At 37.5% G+C, this 27,662-nt stretch overlaps 1 protein-coding gene across 1 annotated transcript; it reads left to right on the forward strand.

Annotated features, from left to right (window-relative positions):
- Positions 1 to 1,097: 1,097 nt before the first annotated feature.
- Positions 1,098 to 27,184, forward strand: adcy3a (adenylate cyclase 3a). The gene is made up of 21 exons (XM_077526619.1): positions 1,098 to 1,311; positions 1,935 to 3,083; positions 7,088 to 7,237; positions 11,473 to 11,603; positions 11,918 to 12,029; positions 13,783 to 13,910; positions 14,141 to 14,299; positions 15,564 to 15,729; positions 15,913 to 16,032; positions 16,310 to 16,452; positions 18,384 to 18,545; positions 18,656 to 18,743; positions 21,416 to 21,532; positions 21,615 to 21,898; positions 22,006 to 22,087; positions 23,176 to 23,334; positions 23,456 to 23,602; positions 23,733 to 23,846; positions 23,947 to 24,073; positions 25,021 to 25,145; positions 26,904 to 27,184. The coding sequence occupies exons 2-21, from the start codon at positions 2,409 to 2,411 to the stop codon at positions 27,081 to 27,083; spliced, it is 3,369 nt and encodes a 1,122-aa protein (XP_077382745.1). The 5' UTR covers positions 1,098 to 1,311; positions 1,935 to 2,408; the 3' UTR covers positions 27,084 to 27,184.
- Positions 27,185 to 27,662: the final 478 nt, after the last annotated feature.

The following is a 27,662-nucleotide window of genomic DNA, read 5'->3' on the forward strand; positions in this document are numbered from 1 at the left end:
ATTGCTGAATAAATATGAATAACATTCATTGTTTTTATTTTATTTTTTTGAAATTCAATTTACGGTAATGAATTAATTTAAGCAAACCAAAAATTAGAAGCCAGGGGAAAAAAAAAAAAAAAAGGGAGCCCAAAACTAGCTCTCTCTTTTGAGGAAGATGTAATTCTCATGAAAGTAGGCCTACAGTGGACCCCAGTATACGTTTGCCATGAAAAAAAAACAAAAAACAAAACAGGAAATGCATGAGTTTCATCTCTTCGATGTTATTCCCGCCAATATTTTTTGTAACATTTTTCAAAAATTGTTTTGTATTTGTTTTTTGGAGCCAACTCTTTTTTTCGTACCACTCTTCTGTCTCTTATTCTCTAATGAGGAATTTCAGATCGTTGTATCATCCTTCATTCACACTTTTATTCCCCTATACATGACTTTGCAAAAAATAATGTGTATTTTAATATAATGAATATTGTGTCCACATCCCTACATATATCCACACTATTTTGCAACATCCCCCCCCCAAAAAATAAATAAATAAATAAATAAATAAATAAATAAATAAATAAATAAATAAAATAAAATAAAATAAAATAAAAACAAAAAATAAATAGAAAGTAAGTACAGTATAGTACTTGTTCATTAATTTGTTTAAGTGGGCGGGAATAGTAAAAGAGAAAATGTGGAGATGGTGTGTAAAGTATGAAAGAAAACACCAGAACTATTACGGAAATATAATGTCTCTTCCTTCAAAACAAGAGCTCAACGTTATCCAAACTTTGTGTAAATAATATAATTTTGGCAGACATTTTTTCAATTGGTGTACCTTAAAATATTCAAAGTGATCAATCTTGAGATCGATTTTGAATATGAATTGATTTGTTTCATGGCGTTTGCTTTGATTATGGTTACTTTTCCTTCCAGCTGTAACTCTAAAGCAGATGAAAAATACGATCACTAACAGTTTTCACAATTTTGCACACATGTATCATGATTACTGAACTACTCTGTAATTTAGGGTTAATTTCCTCCTTAATTTTATTTATAACAAATTTTATTTCAACACGGAGGACCGGAAATTCCCCTTCGTCGCGTTTGCAATTTGGACGAAGCTGTATCTTCTGCGGAAAACACCCAACGAGGGGGAGAAAAAAACAAAACAAACACGAATGCACACGCCAAATTTATGCCGAGGCTACTTTCTCTACTCTACTTGTTCATTCTCTGTAGGCTAGGGCTAAAAATGTTAGGGCTGTTGTGATTCTTGGCGATGACACCCACGTCTACTATAGCACCCGAAATCTGGCTCCACGGAAGGTAGGTAAATGCATCAGTGAAGAATTTCACGACATCTGGAAGGATGGTCACAAAATATCAGCTTTCAACGTGGCAAAGGAATTAAAATGAGCTTAATGAAATACTAAGTCTGGGCGGGCAAGCATCACGTACAGTAAACATCTCATGTAAATAGTTTATACATTCTTAAACTCCCATGAGAGGAAAGATGATTTATAGACGGTAAAGCTAGATGCCATCCTTTGTAAGACTTGAGTAAGGTCAACTGGACGCAGATTAGTGCTGATGGTCAATGTTTGAACAACGCTAAGAAAGTGGAAGTGTATTTACGAACTGCCCGAATGGCTCCGCGCAACATGTAGTCAGTCAGTCAGTCAGTCAGTCAGTCAGTCATTCAGGTAGGCCCACAGCACAGGGCCTGGACCTATGTTGAATGATGACAAAAACGACCAATGCTTTATTGTTCTATTTTTGTCCTCAGTACATAGCACATAGGTCAGCCCAAAATGTTCACTGGCAGTTCTATTGATACATATCCAGTAACAGAACCTCTTTAACAATATCATACGTAGATCAACTATCCTGATGACTGTGATGAGTTTGAGTGTTTATGTGAATATCCTCATGTCTTCCCATTTATTCAGGCCATGTGAGGTGTGACTATGGAAGGCCATCATGCAAAACTGTCCATGCCAGTGGAATGATGACGGTGGGAGCTCATGCAAACATCTGCCCAGGAGATGTCAACTTCAATTCAACCACTCAGACTGTGGCGAGCCACTCTGCAAATGAGACCAGTCACGTTGCTGATGTTGAATGAGGGGGGGGGGGGGTGTGGGAAGACAATCTCTGGATCATGTTGCTGAAAAGGCGTGCCCAATTTGTGGATATGACACAGGACTGAGCCAAACAGCAGCATTCGATGGAGTGAGCACAAACGCAGCAATGTAGTGTCAGTCCTATGACAATAAACATACAGAAAGGATTTCGTACACGTGCGGCTACAAAGGGGATGTAGCATCCACAAATTTGATTATCGCCTGTGTGAAAACTATCAGGTCTCAAGTTGAAGAGAAGACAGTAGAGCAGACAGGAAGCTCTAACACTTAACCTCCATAATGCCTCGGAACCGAGCCTTCTCAGAGCCCGAGTACTCTGCCGAGTATTCCGCGGACTGTTCGGTGACTCTGCCGTCTGACCCCGGGCAGGCTGTCGGGCGTACACACGAAGTCACGGTGAGGAGCTCAGGATGCTGCCTTTGCCTGCCCCGTTTCATGCGCCTCACCTTTGCGCCAGAGTCCCTGGAGAACCTCTACCAGACCTACTTCAGGCGTCAAAGACACGAAACCTTACTGGTGCTGGTTGTGTTCGCGGCGCTCTTCGACAGCTACATCATTGTCATGTGCGCGGTGGTCTACACCGGTGACAAGCTGGCGTCTGTCCTAGTGGCGTCCGTCGGGCTGCTAGCAGACATCCTCCTCTACCTGCTGTGCCGCTTCGGGCTGCTGCCAGACCGCATCTCGAGGCGGGTGGTACCCTACGCCCTGTGGGTGCTCATAGCAGCCCAAATATTCTGCTACCTGGGTTTGAATTATGCCCGCTTTCACCAGGCAAGCGACACAGTGGGTTGGCAGGCTTTCTTCAGTTTCTCCTTTTTCCTGACTCTGCCTTTGAGGTTGACTCCTATCGTGCTTATCACCGCCGTCACCTGCGGAGTTCACACCCTGGTTTTGGGGGTCACCATCGCCCAGCAGCAACAGGAGGACATCCAGGGGGCAGCACTTGGCAGACAGGTGAGACTCGGCAAGGGGTGAAAATTGTAAATAATGCTACTCTTGAGATACTCAGAACACAGTTTTGTTTTTTTATTGCGCGGGGGTGACTATAACCTGTATAATTAAACTAAAAAAGAAAGACAGCTACCAGGGTGAAAAGCAACTTTTCTGTATCCACTGTAAATAGTGTAAAGTTAGGTGGAGCAACAGTTTTTAGGATTTTGCCTTATTGAGCCACCACAATGGAGAATAAAATAATCAGGGTCAGGATCACATGCTTAAAAAATATGGCACAACTGGTGCACATATATCAAGGATAGTACATATTAGTCAACATTTCAGTAAATATGCCAAAAATAGCCAGAAGGCTATTTTAGGTCGTGTAACCCAAAATACAATTACAGTAAAATACATAACAACAGCAACAGATTCACTAAAATACAATTAAAGCTGCTCTTTGTAACAATTTGGCCAAACATATCTTCACAATAGCCTTTTTATTTGACTATTTATGACTGAAGCATCTTCTACGACTTCTCAATTTATAGATATGGGCTTTTCATAACGTGTGGGGGTGATTTTGTCCTAAACCCCCACACCCCCAGCCTGTATTTTGCCATTTTGTGTTTGTTTTGTAAACAGCGGGCCGTTTCTGAAAAGACCATATCTATAAATTGAGAAGTCGTTTGTTTGTTTAAATCCTGTATTTAAAAAGTGCATTTTCCTGAGTGAAACCGGCAGACAGCACCTTTAACATCACAAAAGTGAAAGGATCGATCAGTAATAGAATTACAAAAGTGTCAATAATAAGGACTTACAAATACAAAAGCAAACTCATACGACGTCATCGTACAGCGCAGTCACATCCTGTTCTACTTCTTCTTCTTTTAAATTACTGGTGGATCACATCTCAATGGTGTATACTGTCCCCTCTCAATATTCGCAAAAGAAGAACAGATGGAAACGGACATAAGTTGCATGTCCGTTTTGCGCATTTTCAGTAAATTTGCTTTAAAAATTCAAAACAATTTGTTTGTTTGTACTGTAAGCCTCTGGCCAGTAGTTTTCAGACTGAACTCAGGTTCAAATTTCCTGCCCTCTGTCTGCATATGATGTCATATGTGCATTGTGTACGTGAAGAAGGGTGTGTGCAGTTTCATTGTTCGGCAACAGGTGGCAGTAGCGATTCAAAATGGAATTTTCTGCGTTCAGTAGCTTTAAGGTAAAATTACATGTTTACATAACCATAACATTTTGATGTATCTATAGTGTAGTGAAACCTCAATTTACGAACTGAATTGGTTCAGTGAGACCGTTTGTTACCCAATCGTTCATAAATCGAGGTAATGTTTCCCATTGAAATGAATGGAAATGCAATTAATCAGTTCTAGCATCCAAGCTAGGTTTTTGTTTGTTTGTTTTAAGTGATAAGTGAAAACACACTTAAATCACTTAAAATACACGATACTATTATTGCTCATGAACTAACTTAGAGGGTCAATGGGGAAAATTACAGCTCCACCATTGAATGTCTTCTTCATTGGGAAAATTCTGGTTCAAGTGATTTTAATTTTAATTATGCATGCTTATTTTCTAATTGCAGTAGTTGGTTGATTTTGGCATACTGGGGAAAATTTTCTTTTTATGTTAAAACAGCATAAAATGGGACATCATATTGTCATTTAATGGGAAAATGTTCCTTGATATTGTCCTCAGTGAGCGAGCCAGCTGAGAAAAATAACTTATCACTCATTTTATTATTGTTTGTATATGTGTTGAAAATATAAGCTAAAATATTATATTTTCAACTTAATAACTTTATTTTTAAAACAGAAGCTAATGTCTCTTAACGTATTGGCAAAATCAAAATTTCAATTACTGTAATTTAGCTTTTTGTTGAATGTTGAAATTTATATGGTAGAGCAACAGATAATGTATAACAAACAAATACGGTAGAACGAATAGGACAAAATGTTCCCCAGCGATGATCAAACCAACGGTACTTGATTAAGTAAATGTAATAATCACCATTTTATCCCTTACAGCATCAGTGAAAAGTCAAATCAGATGGTACTACCCTGTGCTTTTTTCTTTTTTTTTCATACTTTAAAAGAAGCCATAGCACAATAGCGAGCTTCATGCAACCGTTTGTTTTACGGCACAAACTGTGGGCATAAGAAAATGAAAACCAGTCTGAGCTGATCATGCAAATAATGACACGCTAAACAAATGTTGTAGGTGTATTTTTAGTTCTGTTTTACTGATGTTGTGACTCAATACCGGTAATAGGGAGGGGGAAAAAATCAACTGATTAATTTTAAAAACTACATAATAAATCGAATAACTTTTTGGGGTGGGCCTTAATGCCTAAAAGAATCACAGGCAGAACTTTTTGACAATTTTGCAATATTTTGTCTGTATATTTGTTTATTCTCAAGTACAAAACATGCAAAGTTCATTAATTGATGAAGTTGTCTTTAAATATAGGCCAAAAATTTGTGATTTAATAAGCAATTATTTTGTCATGGTCCTCTTCTAATATATATATTTTTTTAAACAACAGAAGCAATAAATTAATCTATATTACCATAAACAATTACATCAATGTTTTGGTCTTAAAGGTTTAGCTGACACTAAAAAGTAAATGAACCATGAATTGATATGAAAGACGATTTATCTACTTCAGTTAGAGTTGTTAACGTACCAAACACTATGACAACTTCACAGAATTTTACCAAACGAGTTGTTGTTGTTTGAAACACTGCTCCTGACTCTGATAAAGCAGCGCTGTTATGTCCACCAAAGTCATTTCCTCATTGAGCAGTGACATCCCTGGATTGTTTACTTTTTTCCTCTCTCACTGGCACTGCTGAAGGCCGACTTATTTCACTATTACAAGCCCAGGCATCTCTCATCCTCTAATTTTTGTCCTCTTCTTTTAAAAGCACATCAGCAAAATCATCAATAATGTTTTTGGGTGTGTTTCGCAAACTTTTGAGAAAACCTTTGAACCATTTTGGCAAAAAACTGTTAACCATTTCAGCACGAGTGAATGTGTTTTTTTTGTTTGTTTTTTTGGGAACGGGTGTTGTGGTTGCTTGATTGATTAATACGCAGGGCGATTAATTGATTTCATCTATTAGTTTGTCAAGACAAATTTGTTTATGTCAATTGATTTCTTTTCATTTGCTTCTGTACTTAAAAGCCCCCCGATGTGTACAGCTTGCACTGACAATACGGCTCCCTGCAGGCATAAAAGTAGTCCGAGTTTCCAATTCAGCTACTATATCTAACGATTTTTCCAACCCCACTGGCAACAATTCTTCCAAAAAACAACTAGCGTTTTTAATTCCTACTAAATAACAGACATCATGAGCTGAGTTGTAGAATTAGGGATTTAGTTACATGTTAGGAACATTTGACCTTATTGACTTTTAGAACATAATCAGGAACAACATTCAAATATTGTTGAAGGTAATTCAAAGCTTGGTTATTTATAAAAAAAAAAAAAACATGGCAAAAACATAAAAACTGTAAATTAAATTTAGTGTCATACTCAGATGTACTAAAATTGTTAATGTATCTGCTAACAAGTCAGACTGTTATTTTCTGAGGTCATCTGTGTTACAAAACTGACTCAGACTTTTCATTTAAAGCAATTCTACCATAATGTGGAAAACTATGTGGTGTTTATGTCATCTATTCCACGTTTATGTGCTGGACTGAATAAAATCAATTGCGCTTCTGAGAATGTGAAAAGGTTATAAAATGGTTACTTGGCGTATAATTATTTTACGTTAGTAAGGCAATGTCAAAGCTACAAGCACAGTGCAGGAAACAAATGGAATGTTCTGGTGAGAGCTGTGTTTAATTTTATTTTTAGAATATACTGCTAAACATTAATACCATGGAAGGGGGAAAAAAAAAGCTGCAGTTTTGTTGGACTGTCGATGCAATTTTAGAGGTGCTTACAGAACATTCACAAAACTGTGCTATTGTTGTTTTTTTTGTTTTTTTCCCAGCTCCTGGCCAACATTGTGATCTATATTTGTGCTATCACCGTGGGCATAATGTCATATTACATGGCAGACCGGAAGCACAGAAAGGCTTTTCTTGAGGCAAGACAATCACTTGAAGTCAAACTCAACCTGGAGGAGCAAAGCCAACAACAGGTCAGAGAGCAAATAATATAATATAAAAAATATATTCATATGCTTTACATTAAGATTTATATTAGCCTTCATTAGTCTAAATATGGCATATTGACTAATACTGCGTTTGCAGAATTTGAATTAAGCATCAAAACCCACCTATTTTTATCCATATTTGGAGTCGGCCATTTTGCCACTTGGTGTCGACTAAAAATGACATCACAGTTGCGTAGTGCTCAGGTAATGACCATTCATGGCTCAGCTTGCGAAGGTCACATGACCAAACTCAGAATACAGGTGAGCCGTGATTGGTTGTTACACGAGCACTGAGCAACTGTGATGTCATTTTCACTCGACAGCGAGTGGCAAAATGGCTGCGCATGAGATGTAAAAAACAGGTGGAATTTGCTCCTTAACTGATTCCATGTCCATTTTTTGGATATTTGCTTATTATTCAAAGAAAAAAGCATAGGGGGGAAAACAATTGGGAGAATCAATATCCTCAGGGTTTTTAATAGATAAAAAAAAAAAAAAATCCGACCATGCTGACTTTCGTGAGTGTAGCAGTTCGAAGCTAAATAAAAAAGCTTGTTATCACGCACTGGATCCAATGTTTGGACGATAGACTCCCATTATAACTGCTAATCTTTGATGCACTGTAAACGCCGTGTGTTGTAATGCATTTCTCATGATTTCCGTTTCAATTCATACAGTGGCGAGTCGAGTCACAGCACAGAGTGGAAATTATGTGTTGAAAGTGTTTACACCCACAAACCACGAGGTGGCGCCAGAGACTAACTAATGATTTTGCGGTTACACAAATGCCTGCAGCATGCTGCAAAAATAATGGGACGAAAACGCTTTGGATTGCTAGAAAAGTTGCGTGTGGTGCTTGTGCATTGCTGGCTGAAGTTATTTTGCAAAATAAAGTGTTGTTTGAAATTTGTACATTGGTGAATGCACGTTTGTGTGTGCAGAACTGCAGGCGCATTAGCGTCAAAACGCTGCGGTAGTCTTTGATGAGGTGGAATTGTTGTTTGATGTGGCGACGGCGAGTTAAGTCACAGCACAACGTGGAAATTATGTGTTGAAAGTGTTTACACCCACAAACCACGAGTTGGCGCCAGAGAGTAACTAATGATTTTGCGGTTACACAATGCCTCCAGCATACTCCAAAACAATGTCACTTTTGCTTGTGTATTTGCTTCGGATTCCTAGAATGGTTGCGTGGGGGGCTTGTGCATTGCTGGCTGAAGTTATTTTGCAAAATAAAGTGTTGTTTGAAATTTGTACATTGGTGAATGCACGTTTGTGTGTGCAGAACTGCAGGCGCATTAGCGTCAAAACGCTGCGGTAGTCTTTGATGAGGTGGAATTGTTGTTTGATGTGGCGACGGCGAGTTAAGTCACAGCACAACGTGGAAATTATGTGTTGAAAGTGTTTACACCCACAAACCACGAGTTGGCGCCAGAGGGTAACTAATGATTTTGCGGTTACACAATGCCTCCAGCATACTCCAAAACAATGTCACTTTTGCTTGTGTATTTGCTTCGGATTCCTAGAATGGTTGCGTGGGGGGCTTGTGCATTGCTGGCTGAAGTTATTTTGCAAAATAAAGTGTTGTTTGAAATTTGTACATTGGTGAATGCACGTTTGTGTATGCAGAACTGCAGTTCAACTTGTGTGTGTGCTTAGGATTGCAGTTGCGTGTGGTTGTTTTTCACTTATAGCACATTATTGCTTTTATTGTACATAAAGGGTATCAAAAATAAATAAATAAATAAATAAAAACTGTATATGTATGGATAGGTCTGATGCCACTGAACATTTTGAGTGGTCATGAATAAAAAAAATTCATAAATGACCTAATTATCACATTTGAAAGTGTTGTCCAATGTTTGGACTTCCTGGTGTGTTAGCCGGCTAAACCATATAAAATTGCCATTGCCAAAAAAATGAGCGTTCCCAAAAAATGTTGCTGTTATCATTTATTAACATATTCAAGGACCTAATTACATCATATCAAATATTCCAATTTTATTTTTTTTATATATAGATATACTCATCATTGTTTTTCACTTATAGCACATTATTGCTTTTATTGTACATAAAGGGTATCAAAAATAAATAAATAAATAAAAACTATATATGTATGGATAGGTCTGATGCCACTGAACATTTTGAGTGGTCATGAATAAAAAAATATTCATAAATGACCTAATTATCACATTTGAAAGTGTTGTCCAATGTTTGGACTTCCTGGTGTGTTAGCCGGCTAAACCATATAAAATTGCCATTGCCAAAAAAATGAGCGTTCCCAAAAAATGTTGCTGTTATCATTTATTAACATATTCAAGGACCTAATTACATCATATCAAATATTCCAATTTTATTTTTTTTATATATAGATATACTCATCATTGTTTTTCACTTATAGCACATTATTGCTTTTATTGTACATAAAGGGTATCAAAAATAAATAAATAAATAAAAACTATATATGTATGGATAGGTCTGATGCCACTGAACATTTTGAGTGGTCATGAATAAAAAAATATTCATAAATGACCTAATTATCACATTTGAAAGTGTTGTCCAATGTTTGGACTTCCTGGTGTGTTAGCCGGCTAAACCATATAAAATTGCCATTGCCAAAAAAATGAGCGTTCCCAAAAAATGTTGCTGTTATCATTTATTAACATATTCAAGGACCTAATTACATCATATCAAATATTCCAATTTTATTTTTTTTATATATAGATATACTCATCATTGTTTTTCACTTATAGCACATTATTGCTTTTATTGTACATAAAGGGTATCAAAAATAAATAAATAAATAAAAACTATATATGTATGGATAGGTCTGATGCCACTGAACATTTTGAGTGGTCATGAATAAAAAAATATTCATAAATGACCTAATTATCACATTTGAAAGTGTTGTCCAATGTTTGGACTTCATGGTGTGTTAGCCGGCTAAACCATAGAAAAGTGCCATTGTCCAAAAAATGGACATCCCAAAAAAATGTTGTCGTTATCATTTATTAACATATTCAAGGCCCTAATTACAGAATATCAAATATTCCAATTTGAGTTTTTTTTTATATAAGAGTCACACCTCATGTTTTTTTTGCTTGTAGCACATTATTGCTTTTATTGTACATAGAGGGTATCATAAATAAATAAATACATAAAAACTACATATGTATGGATAGGTCTGATGCCACTGAACATTTTGAGTGGTCGGAAGTCAGAAAATATTCATAAATGACTGAGTTATCACGCTTCAAAGTGGCGTCCAATGTGTGGACTGCATGACCGCGTTTGGGATTCAATTGTTCATTCCTCCGGAGGGGTTAATTCATACTCCACATATGCAGTATTAATCAAAATGCTGTGTTTAGATAAGTGGGGTGGATAGAACATATTATTGTAATTTTTACAATCCTTTTTCATAACGACACTACTCACAAGATGTGGACACCAATTGTCATCTCTTCACTTGATTTGAAGACTTTTAGATGTTTAGCATTGTGACTTGTATTTTGCTCTGATTGAAAACAGTGTTTAAAAAAAAAAAAAAAAAAAGGAAAAATGAGAGCAAGGGATTACTGAGGTTTTGTGCTACAGTGTTTCATAAATAAATGTGCTTTCTAACCATCATCATCCTGAATCTCATTTTGCTGTGTCTGTAACATTTGCTGTCTGCCAGAATAATTTGCCGGGCTGCATAAACCTGAAAATTAGCTTGACTGAGACTCGAGTCATTTGGAGGGATGTAGTAGTTCTGTCAACTTGTATCAGACTTAATTACAGTACACCATCTTCACAATGGGATGCTGAGGCTGCTGGCAGATGAGGGCCACCAACCAATCAAGGAGTGGAGTATGTTGCACTGTCTGTTACCATGACAATTGGCCTCCTGAGATGATATACATGTAATCACAAAGTCAACCGGATCACTTAATTGTTTCTTATCTGCCACACTGTGGAATACTGATTGGGCTTTTAGATTGGATTGTCTTAAATTACTTTCCACTGAATGCAGAGACTTCAACCAACATGCAATCCTTATATAATTTCTTCATATGAGCAACCTACACTGGATTCACATTTTTATCATTCCAATTGTTGCTTGATAAGTTGATTCATTAATTCCCAAATCATTAAGAAATGCACCAACATTTATTTCTTTCAATCAATATCGATGATGCAGCCTCTGAATTTGAATGAATGGCTTGTTTATTGCGTAGGAACGCCTGCTGCTGTCCATCCTCCCCAAACACATAGCTGATGAGATGCTGCAGGACATGAAGAAGGAGCCCAGTCAAAAAGAGATGCAACAGTTTAACACCATGTACATGTACAGACATGAAAATGTCAGGTAACGAAGCAAATTTTAAAGGTTCTATTCAAATTCAAGACTCTATTTTTACTTCAATATGCCTTAGTGCCTTCGGCACTCCCTTATTTAAGTATCGATACTCAGTGCTAATCATTACATCGACTATGTATGAATTCAATTCTCTCTTTCAGAGTGATTCTTCTGCCTTTTGTTAGATGTAAATAAACGGTCTTTAAAGTTATCTGTCATTGATTTAATAGACACTATACACAATGACGTCTACAGTAGTTGATCACCCTCAAACAAATGTGTAGCTATACTAATGCAATGTTTTTTCTCGATCTCTCGTGCAGTATTTTGTTTGCAGACATTGTGGGTTTTACACAGCTGTCATCATCATGCAGCGCTCAGGAGCTGGTCAAACTGCTTAATGAACTCTTCGCTCGGTTTGACAAACTAGCTGCAGTGAGTCTCACTATCATCACGGTTGTACACATGCATTTGCCTTTTTTTGACAAGGTTATAATCAGGGGTGCACGTAAACATTTTAGCATGGTCCTCAAATCGTTTGGTTTAAAAAAATAAAAATAAATCCTGACCCACCGACTTCATGGATGAACTTAAGACTTATGGTACAAGTAGGCAAGGTTTATCGTTAATTTGTACAGATATGTCATTTTAATATAATTTTCTCAAGTTTTAATAATTACACCATTATACCAGAGCTACACAATGGCAGCTTATTAAAACAATACTTAAAAAAAAAAAAAAAGGGGGCTGTTGTAGCCGCGATAACCGTCACGCTGGAGACCCTCCTGTGACTCGTTTGCCTACCGAATGTTCGCGTTATCCATTAGCATAGTCAAGCTAGGTGCCACAACAGTTGTTCATAGGCTACTATTTAAAGGGATAGTTCGGATTTTTTTACATGAATCTCCATTTCACCCTCACCTCCAGTGTGTGTGATCATCACTGACTTACCCCTGACAGTGTTCTGTGACACGAGTTCTGGTCCGGTGTTGGACGAGAGGTAAATAGTCCGGCAAGTTGACTGGGCCCAACTAAATAAAGTGTTTTTCTTCTGAAAACAATTTGTGTTCAAAAGAGTAACACATTTGCATCACATACTGTAACTCCCTCCTTAAAAAAAAGTGAGACTCCATTACTGCCGGGCACTACTTTTCTGTTCGCTCGTAGATTAGTGTGCGTCTATCAGCTGCATGCGTGTAGCCGTGTAGTGATACGAGTGAACAGAAAAGTAGTGCCCGGCGGTAATGGCTTCTTTTTTTTCAGGAGGGAGTTATGTGATGCAAATGTGTTACTCTTTTGAACACAAATTATTTTTAGAAGAAAAACGCTTTATTTCCGTGATGACAGCCAACTTGCCGGACTACTGTCCTCTCGTCCAACACCGGACAAGAACTCGTGTCACAGAACGCTGTCAGGGGTAAGTCAGTGATGATCGCACACACTGGAGGTGAGGCTGAAATGGAGATTCATGTCAAAAAATCCGAACTATCACTTTAACTAGTAGCCGATGAACAACTGTTGTGGCACCTAGCTTGACTATGCTAATGGATAACGCTAACATTTGGTAGCCAAACAAGTTTTGAAATAGAGATTCATGTCACAAAATACAAACTATCGCTTTAACTTCAAAATAAAAGTAAAACAAGTACTAACATTGAAGATGGGTATCAATGCCTTACTTGGCTTTTATTTTGAATTTGGCTGTCAGAAGCAAACGCTATGGTGGCTGACTTAACTTGAAATTGAGGCTAGCTTGACTGCAGTCATGCTATTTGATTGAGATGTATTATTCTAGTGCGTAAAAGCGCAGTAACAGACTCCATCTGTAACCACTGGAACGCAATATTCAATTTGCTTGTAGTACTCATGCGCACCAGTCTTTTACTATATTCTCTGGTTCCTTAAAGCTGCGAACATTCGCATAAATTATAACAAAGCTAGGCCTGTGAGTTTTATTTCCTTCTAATTGCACCGATCATACAAAAAGTCTTGTATTTTAATTGAGCATTTGCTTTCCTCTCTTTAAATTAGCACAAGTGTTTGCAATCAGTAAAAAGAATCAGAATAAAACGGAATAGGTAATAACAATAATTAGCATGTTTAGAATTTTATTAAAGTCGTCAATAGGCAAAGCAACTGCAACATAAAGTGCATCATTCTCTGTCTAAAACCACACCCACCTTCTCAGAAATATCACCAGCTGAGGATCAAGATCCTCGGAGACTGTTACTACTGTATTTGTGGGCTGCCAGACTACAGGGAGGACCATGCCGCCTGCTCCATCATGATGGGCCTCGCCATGGTTGAGGCCATCTCGTAAGTATGCAGTAGAGCTGTATTTAAAATTTCCACAAGTCTGTCACTGCATTTGCATATGTTGCATGGTGGTCTGTCACATACTCAGTGGGAAATTGATCACGAATATAGATTTTTGTGTAGCCATGAAAGAACGTGCGTTCGTTTTTGGGATCATTTCTTTTGTATGTGTGATGAGATGATTTGCTTTTATTATTGTCTTTAACATTTACATTGTCAACAAACACTAGGTATGTCCGTGAGAAAACCCAAACAGATGTTGACATGCGAGTTGGAGTGCACAGCGGTACAGTCTTGGGGGGAGTGCTTGGTCAGAAACGTTGGCAATATGATGTGTGGTCCACTGATGTCACTGTAGCCAACAAGATGGAGGCTGGAGGGATACCAGGGTAAGAACACACCCTGGTGGATTTCATTCATTTGCACCTTCCTATGTAGGGCTGCTCATTTATGGAAAAAAAAAAATAATCACGATTATTTTGGCAATAATTGGAATCACGATTATTCAAACAATTACTTTTGGTAAAAAACACGAAAATGTTTAAGCATTTAAAAATATTAAGACCAGTTAAAAACAATAGAAATGCTCTAATTATGTAAATTCCTATTGGACCAAATAGAATTCATAACATTTATTTATTTATATTGGCAAAAACTTGAAGTTGGAGTGCAGCTTGTACACTGTGCAGTAGGGCGATTATTGATTGATTGATTTATTTTTTTAGTACAAAACAAACAATTACACATTTAAAAATATTAAGACCAATTAAAAAAATAGAGACACTTTAACTATGTAAGTTTATTTTGGAGTAAATGGAATTTACAATAATATATATTTAGAATCTGCGATTGGCTGGCAACCAGTTCAGGGTGTACCCGCCTACTGCCCATAGCCAGCTGAGATAGGCTCCAGCACCCCACGCGACCCTTATTAAGAGCAAGCGCTTCAGAAAATTCTGGATATATTTATAATAATAAATATTTATATTTGCAAAAACTTGAAGTTGGAGTGCAGCATGTGCACTGTGCATTAGGATGATTTTTTTTTTGTACAAAATGAGAAAATGGTTAAATGTAAAAAAAAAAAAAAATATTATAAAATATTATAGAATTATATTATAGAATTATATTATATTATATATTATAATAATATAATAATTATATAATAATATATTATTACAAAAATATTATAGTATAAAATGTTGTTTTAAAATTTAAAAAAGGTACAAATGTATAAATTTAAACAACAAAAAATTATTATTATTATTTTTTTTTTATTTATTTATTTTTTTTACAATTATGCTGATTTTGCGGAGTGTAATAATTGAAATTGTAATTGAATTTCCATTAATTGCACAGCCCTAATCCTATGCTATTCTGGTAAACGTAGTGTATTAGGTGTGCCGAAGTTCTCTACAAAGAAATGTGAAAATATGTGTGTCATAGTTCAGGATAGCAAATACTGCATATAAGCCAAAGGCGAGCAATTAAAAACCTGACAGGTGGCTTGTTACAATTCAGGAGTGTGTGCGTGATGTTTGTTTTTAAAAATAATTGTCGACCTAGTTAGCTCTCCTGACAGTGGTTCGTAAGTGAAGCAGTGTTTGACCTCTGACCCTATTCTCTCTATATATCCCTTTTCATGTGGACTAGTCGTGTCCACATCTCACAGACCACCATGGAGTGTCTTCATGGCGAGTTTGAAGTTGAGCCGGGCGATGGAGGTGAACGCTGTGACTACTTGAGGGAGAGAGGAATCGAGACCTACCTGGTCGTCGTTTCCAAAGGACCTGTTGGGAAAAACGGCATCAACAGTGTAGTGAGTGAAACCTGCACACGCATACAAATATTGATGTCCCTCACTGTTCCAATACTGCAAAGAGGTTGATGCATTACACCGTTTCAAAAATAGATTTAGATTAGACTAGAATCTTACACAACTCTGACTGGCAATTAAAAGTGTTCAGATTTTTTTATTTTATTTTTTTATGTTTCCCATTAGAAATTATCTGTAACTTCGTCCAACGGAAACTCTCCTTTGCTGGTCAACACCACGGAGTGTAATGGTAGCGTGAACACGGCCTGCACGACACCAGAGGAACCTGAAGAACTGGACACAAGGGTAAAAAGTTGTAATCTTTCAGATCAGACCATAAAAACAAACAACACTGTTATCTGTTACTGAACAATAGATTTTTAAAAAATGGCAACTATACAACAACAGGTTGTAATTTTAGAATTTCACTAAAATGTGAAAAAACTTTGTATGTCATTCTGCATAATTCACTCTGCTAACTTTGATAACATCATATTTTGTCTTGAATTTACAGTATGCATCCTCTTTTTTGAGTGAAGTGTTTGAAAGGAGCATGACATGACTTTGATTTGTGGATCGGCAGGTGGTGAACCCTTCTTTCCCAAATCCTCGCCGAAGGCTACGCCTGCGGGACCTGGCTGAAAGGGTGATTGATGCCCAAGAGAACGAGCAGGAGCTCAACAAACTGCTGAATGAGGCTCTGTTGGAGCGAGAGACCGTCCAAGCGTGAGTGGAAAGTTTTCAAACGTTTTTTCTGTTAGCTTGTCCAGAGAGCCTAGTTAGACGTACAATGGTGGAAAAATAAAAAGGTTTTACTTTAGGGTGGTGTGGCTCAGAGGTTGTGGGATCCCATACTGTGTCATCTGTAGGTGAATGCGTCATCAAAAACACTTTGAGGGCCTTTTTTGGAAGAAAATGTAAAATAGCAGCAGTCCTGACGAGTGAACTACAGCTGACTGGTCAACATGCATTTTATATTTAGTGCAGAATAAATTGTGAAATGAAGTGTGTTTCCGTCTGACTGACTCTATTATGTCCAGGGGCACTGCAATGTGATTCGGCATGACGATGTCAGTGATTTAATTGTGGCAGCAGAGGGGCCGCTAACCTTAAATAGTCAAAGCGACTCTTCCACGAAAAAAAAATAAAATGCTGGGAGCTACAAAACACTTTTCACATGTAAAATAAAGATAACACTATAGTGCATATATACCTTTTAATGCTTAATTTTCGATAAAATACTTACTGTCTATTTGAGTCCGTGTATTAATGAAGTGCTTCGTCACCATTTTATCATGTGTGTAATCAATATTGCACTTAGCTCATTCGCTCGCAACCATTTTTACTGAAGCAATCCCCTTCGCTCCCGGATGTTTTACTGGATTTTGACTGATTTTGCAAGGCCCACAGAATATTGTGTTCTCTTGCTATAAAAACATGGAGCCCACCAAAAGAAAGATTAGAATGTCTTCTTTCATCACAGAAAAAAAAGTGTTTGTATCTGTTTCTGTTTTGCAGCAATTAAACTTAGAATATAGCCAAGTTTCCTAATTTTTCACAAACCTGTTGAAAACTGTGGGGAAAAGAGCTTATTGCAACATGGCCCTGGTTGATCGCTTATACTCTGCTGCCACCTGCTGGCCATTTTTTGGAATAATTACCATTGTTTTAAGCGAACTCTTCAGGTCAGACGCGAACTCTTCGGGTCAGACGCTGCGCTACGTTTTTGGGACCATGTCAATATTTAAAATAGAACGTGTTTATATGTTTTGGGGAGCAAATGAGTTAACAGTGTTGAATATATATTTTCAAAGTAGTTGCTTATTAAAGTATTTATTTTAGATGTTTTATGTGATTTTTGATCCTAATTGCAGCATCAGCACATCAGAGCTGTATGAGTAACCTTCATTTTCACACACAGTTGTAAGCTGTCATTTGTGAGGCGATGTGAGCCATATTTGATTTTAATATAGTTCACGTTACATGTAGAATTAAATGTTTTATTGAGAAACTTTTCTTGGAATCACAAAATTCTCAGTCAGTCATATTTTAAGGGACAAACTATTTTTATCAACAAGTAATCGATTATCAAATTATTACTGTTTTAATGATTAATTAATTAATTAAATTATGTATGTATTTATGTATTTAATTATTTTGATTTTTAATTAATTAATTAATTCATTCATTCATTCATTCATTCATCGGGTACTTTTGTAATTCACGTTAATACAAAATTCAAATGAATCCAATCAGTCGATTAATCTATTGAGTAGTCGATAGATTAATCGATTTAAAAAATATTTGATAGTCACAGCACAAGATTTGTTTATCTTCCAAAGACACAGAGAGCCACAACAGAAGGATGAAAGAGTCGCAGGTTGCCTAACCCTCTTCAATGGAGTATTTTAGAGCGATATGAAATCACAACAACTATGACCAGCAAAAATAATCAGGGAAATTCTGTGGAACTACATCCCTCCATCTGATAGCAATTTTGACGTTTTATAATTAAACGGCCGAGTACATTGCGGCTTGATGCTATCTACAGTTAGTACCGTACATAAATAATAAATAAATAACATGCTGCTTAATTATGCACTGCGGTACATTATGAAATGTTTACTGTGACTATTGAGGTTCTCTTGTCTGGCCAGTTTAAAAGGGAAGCACACAAACCGTCTCTCCCTGAGGTTTGTTGACCCCGACTTAGAGACGCGCTACTCGGTGGAGAAGGAGAAGCAGAGTGGAGCTGCCTTCTGCTGCTCCTGCGTGGTGCTGCTCTTCACCGCTGCCACGGAGGCCCTCATCGATCCCAGGTTAGTCCTTCAGGCCAGTGGCTTCACATCTATGCCATTAATTATGCATTCAACAAATATCCATTTGTTCTTACTTGTTGACTATAACAAGATTTTTCATTTTGTAACAGCCTGATTGCAAACTACATCACTTTTGCAGTGGGGGAAGTCCTACTCCTAATCCTGACAGTCTGTTCATTGGCCGCCATTTTCCCCAGGGTGAGATTCAACACTTTTATACTTGGATTTTTCACTACTCACTGTTACCCATTACTAGAGCTAACATGTAGTTAGCATTCCGTCTCAGCCTAAATTTCTTGAGCCCCTTTTACACAGCCTTATGAAGTCAGGATTTATTCATCTTTGTTTTCTTTTTTTCTGACAATTTCGTCAATGACTAAAACGAAAATGAAAACAACACATTGACGAAAATTCACACAATCCAATCAGAAGGTATGAAACGCAGGTGTGAGAAAAGAACCACTCGGAAACTGTTGAGTGTTCACTGTATTTTATTTAATGTTCAAACATGTTTACATTCATTGTGCAGCTGTAAGATTAATCTCAAGCAATTATGCACTTTTTTTATTTAGGTGAAAACTGAGTTAAATTATTGTCAGTTCAACATGTTTTATTGACACAATTAATAAAGACATCGTTGTATTAAACGTATCTTGCGTGTTAAACTACAGTTACAAATAAGTTTATCATTTTCTGTATAAAAGTTGAAATGTATGCTGAAGGAAAATATCGACTAAATTGTCAATTTAGTCGACTAAAATTGTTCTTTTTTTTTTTTACTAAAATTACTCTTTATTTTCGTTGACTAAAATTGGATTAAAAAACTATTACAATCAGATGACTAAATTAAAATGATTAAATTATTAATTTTAGTCAAAAGACTATAACTAAAACTAAATTAAAATTTCTTGTTAAAATTAACACTGCTTATATCTTTTTTTCTTTCTGGAATTTATTGCCGGAATACGTAATAATAAATAATACAATGCTTAGAACACTATCAAACAGTGATTTGTGGGGGAAAATACAGTTGAAAATATCAGTAAATACAAGAAAATGATAATTTACAATTTATGATGTTTCCTGTATTACACAGGCACCAATGGATTCACCCAATTTAGGATTTTTTTTCCCCAATATTTTTTTTTCCAATACATGTACAGTATTTTTAATCAGCTTTTTTTTTTCTTTGCATGATTTTCCAAAATTGTCACCCTCTTAAAATAATTGGATGTTGTAAGTATTTTTTTTTTGTGCCTAAATCATTTCCTCATGATGTAAATGGTTCAATTTTTTTGCTTCCTGAAAAAATCTGAAAAAATGACTTAGGCGATGGTTTTAAGAATGCGTCGAAATTCATTTGAATAGGCATCAATTATACGTGGATTTTCACTATTCGCAGGCCGACACATATATTGTCCATATTTAAAATAATTTTTTTGTCATAAATTTGGTTAGAAAGTGTGGGCCCACCCAGTAATGCTAATGAGAAATTGTGGCGCCTCCAGCATTTTAGTTGCCCATCCGTGATTGATAGATAAAATGAAATACTACATACCCTGCCTTTGCTGTGTTCTGTGTGAAACAATAAAAAAGGCAGAAGGCTTCCGTCAATCTAATGCAATCATTTAATAAATAAATATTAATTTAATTTAATATATAAATTAGAGTGTCGACATGGCAACAGTATCATGAGTTCTTTTCCTTTGCCGCTCGAGAAATGGCCGCGTGTCCAACACACATAAGCAAAAAAACTAGAATTATGTTTGATGACATGACAAGAGATGGTCAAGTGTTGACATTAGTCATTATTATCATTATTAGGGATAGCGATGTGTCTATTGATTGTTGGAAAACAGGACTCCAAGCTGGGATCGATTCCTCTGAAAAGGTTTTTTTGCAATAAGGCCAAGACACGTGCGCCTGTTGACTTTTTGGTACACTTGTAAACTATGAAGACAGATTTTTATTTTTCCCACGTTAAGACTTGGGTCTGTGTCATATTGCATGGACCCCAAGCAAAGTTGCTTTTTTTTTTTTTGCTTAATATGTGCTGAACTGAAAGCTTCCATGTGGCAGCATACTCACTGGAGATGTCGATGTGTTATTTGGCAGAGAGGACTACTTTTGACTCTGACCTCCTCGCCACGGAAATTGAAATGCATTTGATATGCAGCAGAATTGATCGCCTCTCGGGCAATTCACAGCACTGTCACTAAATGGGTGTGCTGAGTTGAGTACAAAGATGAGTCACTATAAATATTGTTCCAGATTCTTCTGTCAAGATCAGGATTACAGTACATCAAATTACAATGTCAGTAGACAAAAGTGTCTTTCAGTAGATGCACATAGTGCATATGCTCGACAGTTTATTGTTATTATATTACCGTATTTTCCGCATTATAAGGCGCACCTTCAATGAATGACATATTTGAAAACTTTTTCCATATATAAGGCGCTACAGTAGAGGCTGTGGTTACATTATGCATCCATTAGATGGTGCTGCGCTAAAGGGAATGTCAACAAAACAGTCAAATGGGTCAGTCAAACTTTATTTATAGATTACAAACCAGCTTTCTGACAACTCCATTCACTCCCAAAATGAATAAACAGCTGTTTTATTATTTTCTCTCAGGTAACGTATTAGCTAGCGATCCAAGATGGCGGGATCTTCTGCGCATGCGCGTCACCGATCGTGCAGGGTCACCGATAGCGTCTTGACAGCGAGACCTGTTGTGGCTCAATATTGATCCATATATAAGGCGCACTGAATTGGGAAAAAAATTGAAAAAAATTGAAGGCTTTTAGGTGCACCTTATAGTCGTGAAAATACGGTACCTGAAATATTCTTTTTTTTTTTTTTTTTAAAGGTTTTTCCAAAGAAGCTAGTTGGTTTCTCAACTTGGATTGACCACACTCGCTGGGCTCGAAACACCTGGGCCATGGCAGCCATCTTTATACTCACCATGGCTGACATTGTTGACATGGTAAGATTTGGACTACATCCCAGAAAGTCAAGACTGCGCGCTAATCATAGTTACTCATGACTGCTTACTGTACATCTTCTAGCTGAGCTGTCTGCCTCAAGGTCCAATGTCAGTTAGCACCTCTGTGGCGTCCGCTTCCTCCTCTTCCTTCACCTGGTCTAGCCCTGAAGGTTGTCTGAACACCCCCAAATATTATAGTTACATTGCTGTACTGGCGCTTATGGCCACCACCATGTTGGTTCAAGTTAGTCACATGGTCAAGCTCACACTGATGCTGCTAATCACTGTGGCTACTGGTGTTGTTAATATATACAGCTGGAGGGACATCTTTGACCGCTATGACATGGCCCGTTTTCAGGATTACAGGTGAGAAAAAAAAATATTATACTGTACTTTGTCCAACAAAGTCCAAACATTTTATGTAACATAGATTTGTAACTTTGAATACTTGGATATCATCTTCTTCTTCATAGGTCACATTTAGTGCCATCCAAGTTGACAATGACAATTATGATCTTCACTATGATGGTCAGTTTTTATTATTTCTCCCGACATGTAAGTTCACATTACTTACTATAATTGCACAGTCTGTCTATCTATGTGTCTGTCTATCCATCTGTCTCTCTGTCTATCTATCTAGCTCAAGGGTCTCCAAGTTTGGTCCTCGAGAGCCTCTATCCAGTCTGTTTTCCATGTTTCTCTCCACTAACACACCTGATTCATGATCGGGATCGTTATCAGGCTTCTGCAAAGCTTTCTGATTAGCTGATCATTAGATTCAGCTGTGCTGAAGGAGGGAGACATGGATAACAGGCTGGATAGGGGCTCTTGAAGACCGAACTTGGAGACCCCTGATCTAGCTGGATAGCTAGCTTGCTAGCTAGATGGATAGATTTCTGTTTGTCAATATCTATCTTGCTCAATAGCAGTTTGTCAATACCCATCTACATCTGTCTGTGTGCGTTTGCATGTGTGTGTATGATGACAATACAAAAAAAGAAAAAATGAAAGTCAATAACTTCATACAGAAATGTTGAAACAGAACCATGCATAGCATACATGCTAAATCGTAACTTTTATTTTAATTAAAGATTCCTCTCTCATAAAAACCTTTTGTCTAAAAGAAACCCGTCTAATATTCTCAGTTCAGTAATTTAGTATTATGTAATTGACACATCCGGACATTTCTGATATTTCCACAATGCAAATGCTTCCTTTGCATGGTGAGAATAAATGGTGTATTATTGCTTTTGCCTGTGATGAGCTTAAATACAAACCAGGAAGATTGTTATAGCTGTGAAGCGGCATTTCATCACATTTTGAAATCAAAATAATACTCCCAAATCAAATTACAGTTATCCAAAGTCCAATACTTTTCAATGAGCGGAGAGCTTCCTTTCACCGAGTTGACCGCCATTTTGACTTGTGACGTAAGCTCGGAATTGTCAATAAGAAGGTTTAAAAAGTTATTTCTCATATTCATCCACTAAGGAATGACAGTGATATTTTTAAAGGAATGTATTCCAATACAATAAAAGGAACAAAGGTTTTACTAATTTAATGAAAACTGATCATTTAGACATAAGCAAGTGCGATGTTGGCAGTTGTCAAAGCTTGTAATGAGTTGCTGTTGTTACCTGAAGGTGGAGAAGCTCGCTCGCACGTTATTCCTGTGGAAGCTTGAGGTTCATGAGCAGAAGGAGAAGGTATATGAGATGAGAAGATGGAATGAAGCATTGGTGACCAACATGCTTCCCGAACACGTTGCTCGACACTTCCTGGGCTCTAAGAAGAGAGATGAGGTGAGGGCTTTAAAATTGACAGAATACTGGAATAATGGTCCTTCACTCTGCTAGTATACGATACATTGGATCCTGCAGATTACAAAAAAATGTTCAATCTCGTGTTATTGCTGTGTGCTAGGAACTGTACAGTCAGTCCTACGATGAGATCGGAGTCATGTTTGCATCCATCCCAAACTTCTCCGACTTCTACACAGAGGAGAGCATCAATAATGGAGGCATTGAATGCTTACGCTTCCTCAACGAGATCATATCAGACTTTGACAGTGTAAGTTGGTTTACCAAAAAAAAAAAAAAAAAGCTTCAAAAAGGAAAATAAATCATTCTTGCTTTAAGGTCATAGGATTCCGTTAAATTATTGTTTAATGTAGCTAATCATTTGACTTGTGTATGTACAGTTGCTGGACGAGCCTCAGTTCCGCTGCATCACAAAAATCAAGACCATCGGAAGCACCTACATGGCCGCATCAGGTGTTACTCCTGATGTCAACAATGGGTACACCTGTATGAAGGTCAGTATTGTCCCTTGGCAATGATGTTGGTTCAGTCTGTGGAACTGATCAAAATACCACACAAAAAAATATGCGTACCTATTTGCGCCTTGTTCATCAGAAAGAGGAGCAGTCGGACAAAGAACGCTGGCAGCACCTGGCAGACCTGGCGGACTTTGCGCTAGCCATGAAGGTTACGCTCATGAATATAAACTACCAGTCATTCAATAACTTCATGCTACGAATCGGTACGTTTTCACACTTTAGCTGCTTTCATATGAATTTGTATTTTTAGTGTACAGTGGGGTTAATTTTTTTTTTTTTTTGATCCCCCATTTTCCTCAGACAGTGCATGTTTAATCTTTATCTGCGTTTTTGAGGAGTTTATTTGGGTTAATCCCTTACAAACCCTCCGAAACATTTAAATGACCGTCAATTATATGATGTCCACCCCCCCTCACTGAAACTACATTTTATGTTTACAAAACTAAAACTAACTATAATTATAGCAAAAATTTCCTTTTTTTTTGTCATCTTTGGAAATTAATGTAATGCATGAGCCTTGGGGGATGATTTTAAATGTGATTTTAAGTACATTTATTTTGATATTAACCGGAATAAGGACTTCTGCTAGTGAGTCACACGGAAGTGACATCATCTACCAGCAGCCAATCGAAAAGTGCCTTCAGATGACGTCACTCCCATGGTGTTTTTTAAATATTATGCACAAGTAATACACATTGTTTTCAAACTAAAACTAATACTGAAACTAAGTAAAACTAAACTGAAACGAATCATTTACTAAATAACTAAAACTAATAAAAACCAACAGAACCACCCTGAAAACTAATTAAAACTAACTAAATTTAAAAAAAACAAAACTCAAAACGAAATAAAAACTTACTAAAATTAAAAATTCTAAAACTATAATAACCCTGTTCCCGAGTATATTCTTAATAAATTCTACGATATCTATCGAGTCCACTAATTAAATAGTGCCATGTCCAAAAATACATTAAAGGCCGTCTGATGACCCAAATACAAATACGGTACACGAACCCTCAATGGGTTCAATTTACTTCCAGATCTGAACAGATGAATCAAATCCAGAAGAAAAGGGAAGGAAGGAAAATATTAACATTTGACAATACCTATCATTTTTTTCTTTTGCTTCTTCATTAATGCTCTCCGTTAGGTCTGAATAAGGGAGGAGTTTTAGCAGGTGTGATTGGTGCACGTAAACCTCACTACGACATCTGGGGAAACACAGTCAATGTTGCCAGTCGTATGGAGTCCACAGGTGTGATGGGAAACATTCAGGTAATGTTTTTACATTTTTGTCAAGATCACCTACAACCCCCAGCAAAAAGTATGGAATCACCAGTGTTGGACGAGCACTCACTCAGGCGTTTTATTCTGTAGCTCAAACTCAGATAAAAAGCCTGAAACAGTCGTAAGGTCATTCCAAAGTGCAACATCTTGGCTTTCAGAAACACTAAAAGAAATGAAGAAAAAACATTGTGCTGGTCAGTAAATGTTACTTTTATAGAGCAAGTGCGGGGAAATAAACGTGGAATGACTCCATTCTGAGTAAAAAAAAAATATGGAATCACTCCATTTTGAGCAGAAAATAAGGACACACCCAGTCAATTTCCTTTCCTTAATTGGGCACCTGCCTCAAATTACATCTGCTCGTTAGTCAGCAGTTAAAAACAGTGCGGTTATCACACCTTGGAGGGCTGCTGGAGCAAGTGGATTGGCAAGAATCATGGCTCCAACAAGGGAGATGTCTCATGAGACCAAAGAGAGAATTATCAAATTTCTTGAAGAAGGTAACTCTACACGTATGGTTGCCAAATATGTGGGCTGTTCACAGTCAGCTGTATTGAAGATCTGGACCAAGTACAAACAGCATGGGAAGGTTGTTAAAGTCAAGCGTACTGGTAGACCAAGAAGACATCTAAGCATCAAGACAACTAAAGGCCATATGTCTTGAAAACAGAAAATGCACAACAAGACAAATGAAGAAGAAATGGGAAGAAGCTGGAGTCAATGTATGTGACAGAACTGTGCAAAATCGCTTCAAGGAAATGGGATTTACATACAGGAAAGCTAAAAGAAACCATCATTGACGCTTAAACAAAAAAGAACAAGACTGCAATGGGCTAAGGAGAGGCAATCATGGACTGTGGATGACTGGATGAAGGTTATCTTCAGTGATGCGTCACGAATCTGCATTGGACAAGGTGATGACGCTGGAACTTTTGTTTGGTGCCGTTCCAGTGAGATTTACAAAGAGGACTGCCAAAAGAAAACATCCAAATTCCCACAGTCCTTGATGATATGGGGATGTATGCCAGGAAAAGGCACTGGGGAGATGGCTGTGGTTAAATCTTCAATAAATGCACACGTTTACATTGACATTTTGGCAACTTTCTTATCCCTTCAATTGAAAATGTTTGGGGATGATGAAATACTTTTTGCTAGGGGTTGTATTTACTTTTAAGGTGGTACAGAATCTCATGAACGAAGTCTTGCGAGGGTGCATACATGTAGGCGAGTGTTTTGGGTGTCCCCCGCCGTCATGGTTTGTTCAAGGTTGCAAAGACGTTTTTATGCTCGCAAACAGTTTTTCTTGTCGCAAAATTATGGTGCATTATACATTTTAGGTCTTTAGTTTTAAAAAGTCTGCTCCAGAGCGCAGTGACAACTATCATCATATTCCAGCCAAGATGACAAAGGACTGACTTGGTGAGTCTGTAAGTGTCCCCTTGAGTGTCCCAGTCAGAGTTCAGACTTGATGGAACTTTTCAAGAGGGGATCTAGAAAGCTTCCATGTGGCAGCTGTGTCCATCGTCCAACTTCCTCATCCAGTCTGATGCAGATTGGCAATCTACAAAAGCAAATGGAAGAAAATGTTTGTGAAGGAGGCCTGAGGGGGGACAAAAAAACCCACTTTTTTTCTTGATGATGGAAAGAATTCATTTAATCAATTTGGGGATAAGCTAAATATGGGGAAAACGGAATTGTGCAAACAGTGGATAACTACTCTGTTGTGTGTGCGTGTGTGTCCCCCAGGTGGTGGAGGATTGCTACAACATCCTCAAAGAGTATGGCTTCCGCTTTGTGAGGAGGGGGCCTATCTTTGTGAAGGGAAAAGGGGAACTGCTGACTTATTTCCTGAAGGGAAGGGACAAACAAGGTTCCTTTCTAAACGGCTCTTCTGTCACCCTTCCACATCAAGTTGTAGACAGTTAAACCCAAACACAAAAGTGATTAACAGCAACTGTATGCTAAATTCAAAGGAAGAGCTTATTGAATGTCTGCCTTGAAACCATGAAATGCCCTCTTACCCTCGACACTGCCTACACGTCTTTTTTCAGGCTGCGCTGTGGACTAGGTTGATCGCTTTGATTCAATACCGCGGACATGACACACGACGCTCATGACTGAAGATGTCCTTCTTTTAATGCCAGTAGACCATGTACTTGTAATTCCGTGTCATGGTCAACTAGAATCGTTTGTTTTAGGAGGGGACACTCCTCGATCGGGATTTATTTCTGTGTGAAAGTGTGCATAATAATGTACCAGTAGTATGAACATTTGCCACTTCTTACAAGGGACAAAATTATTACAGTCATGGCATCACTGTGACTTTACTGTTATGCTCCTTTAACAAACAAACAAAAAAGACCTGAAGAGAGCTGTCGTGGGGAACGCAGGTTGTTCATAGATGTCTGTCCGTTCGCATTGCTCAATTTCCTCAATTTATTGCTTCCTCATGCTCCTGGGCTCGGTCAGTGCAGTCCTCTCCTGTCTGCTCATGGATCTCCAAAG

This window comes from Festucalex cinctus, chromosome 7, assembly GCF_051991245.1.
Source record: "Festucalex cinctus isolate MCC-2025b chromosome 7, RoL_Fcin_1.0, whole genome shotgun sequence".
Classification (NCBI taxonomy): Eukaryota; Metazoa; Chordata; class Actinopteri; order Syngnathiformes; family Syngnathidae; genus Festucalex; species Festucalex cinctus.

Bases quoted from the DNA above. Each gene is read 5' to 3' on its own strand.
- adcy3a (XM_077526619.1), top strand. From the start codon at position 2,409: ATGCCTCGGAACCGAGCCTTCTCAGAGCCCGAGTACTCTGCCGAGTAT. The intron at 14,300-15,563 runs GTAAGAACACAC...CATGTGGACTAG, and splicing joins GAGGCTGGAGGGATACCAGG to TCGTGTCCACATCTCACAGA. The intron at 21,533-21,614 runs GTAAGATTTGGA...TACATCTTCTAG, and splicing joins TGGCTGACATTGTTGACATG to CTGAGCTGTCTGCCTCAAGG.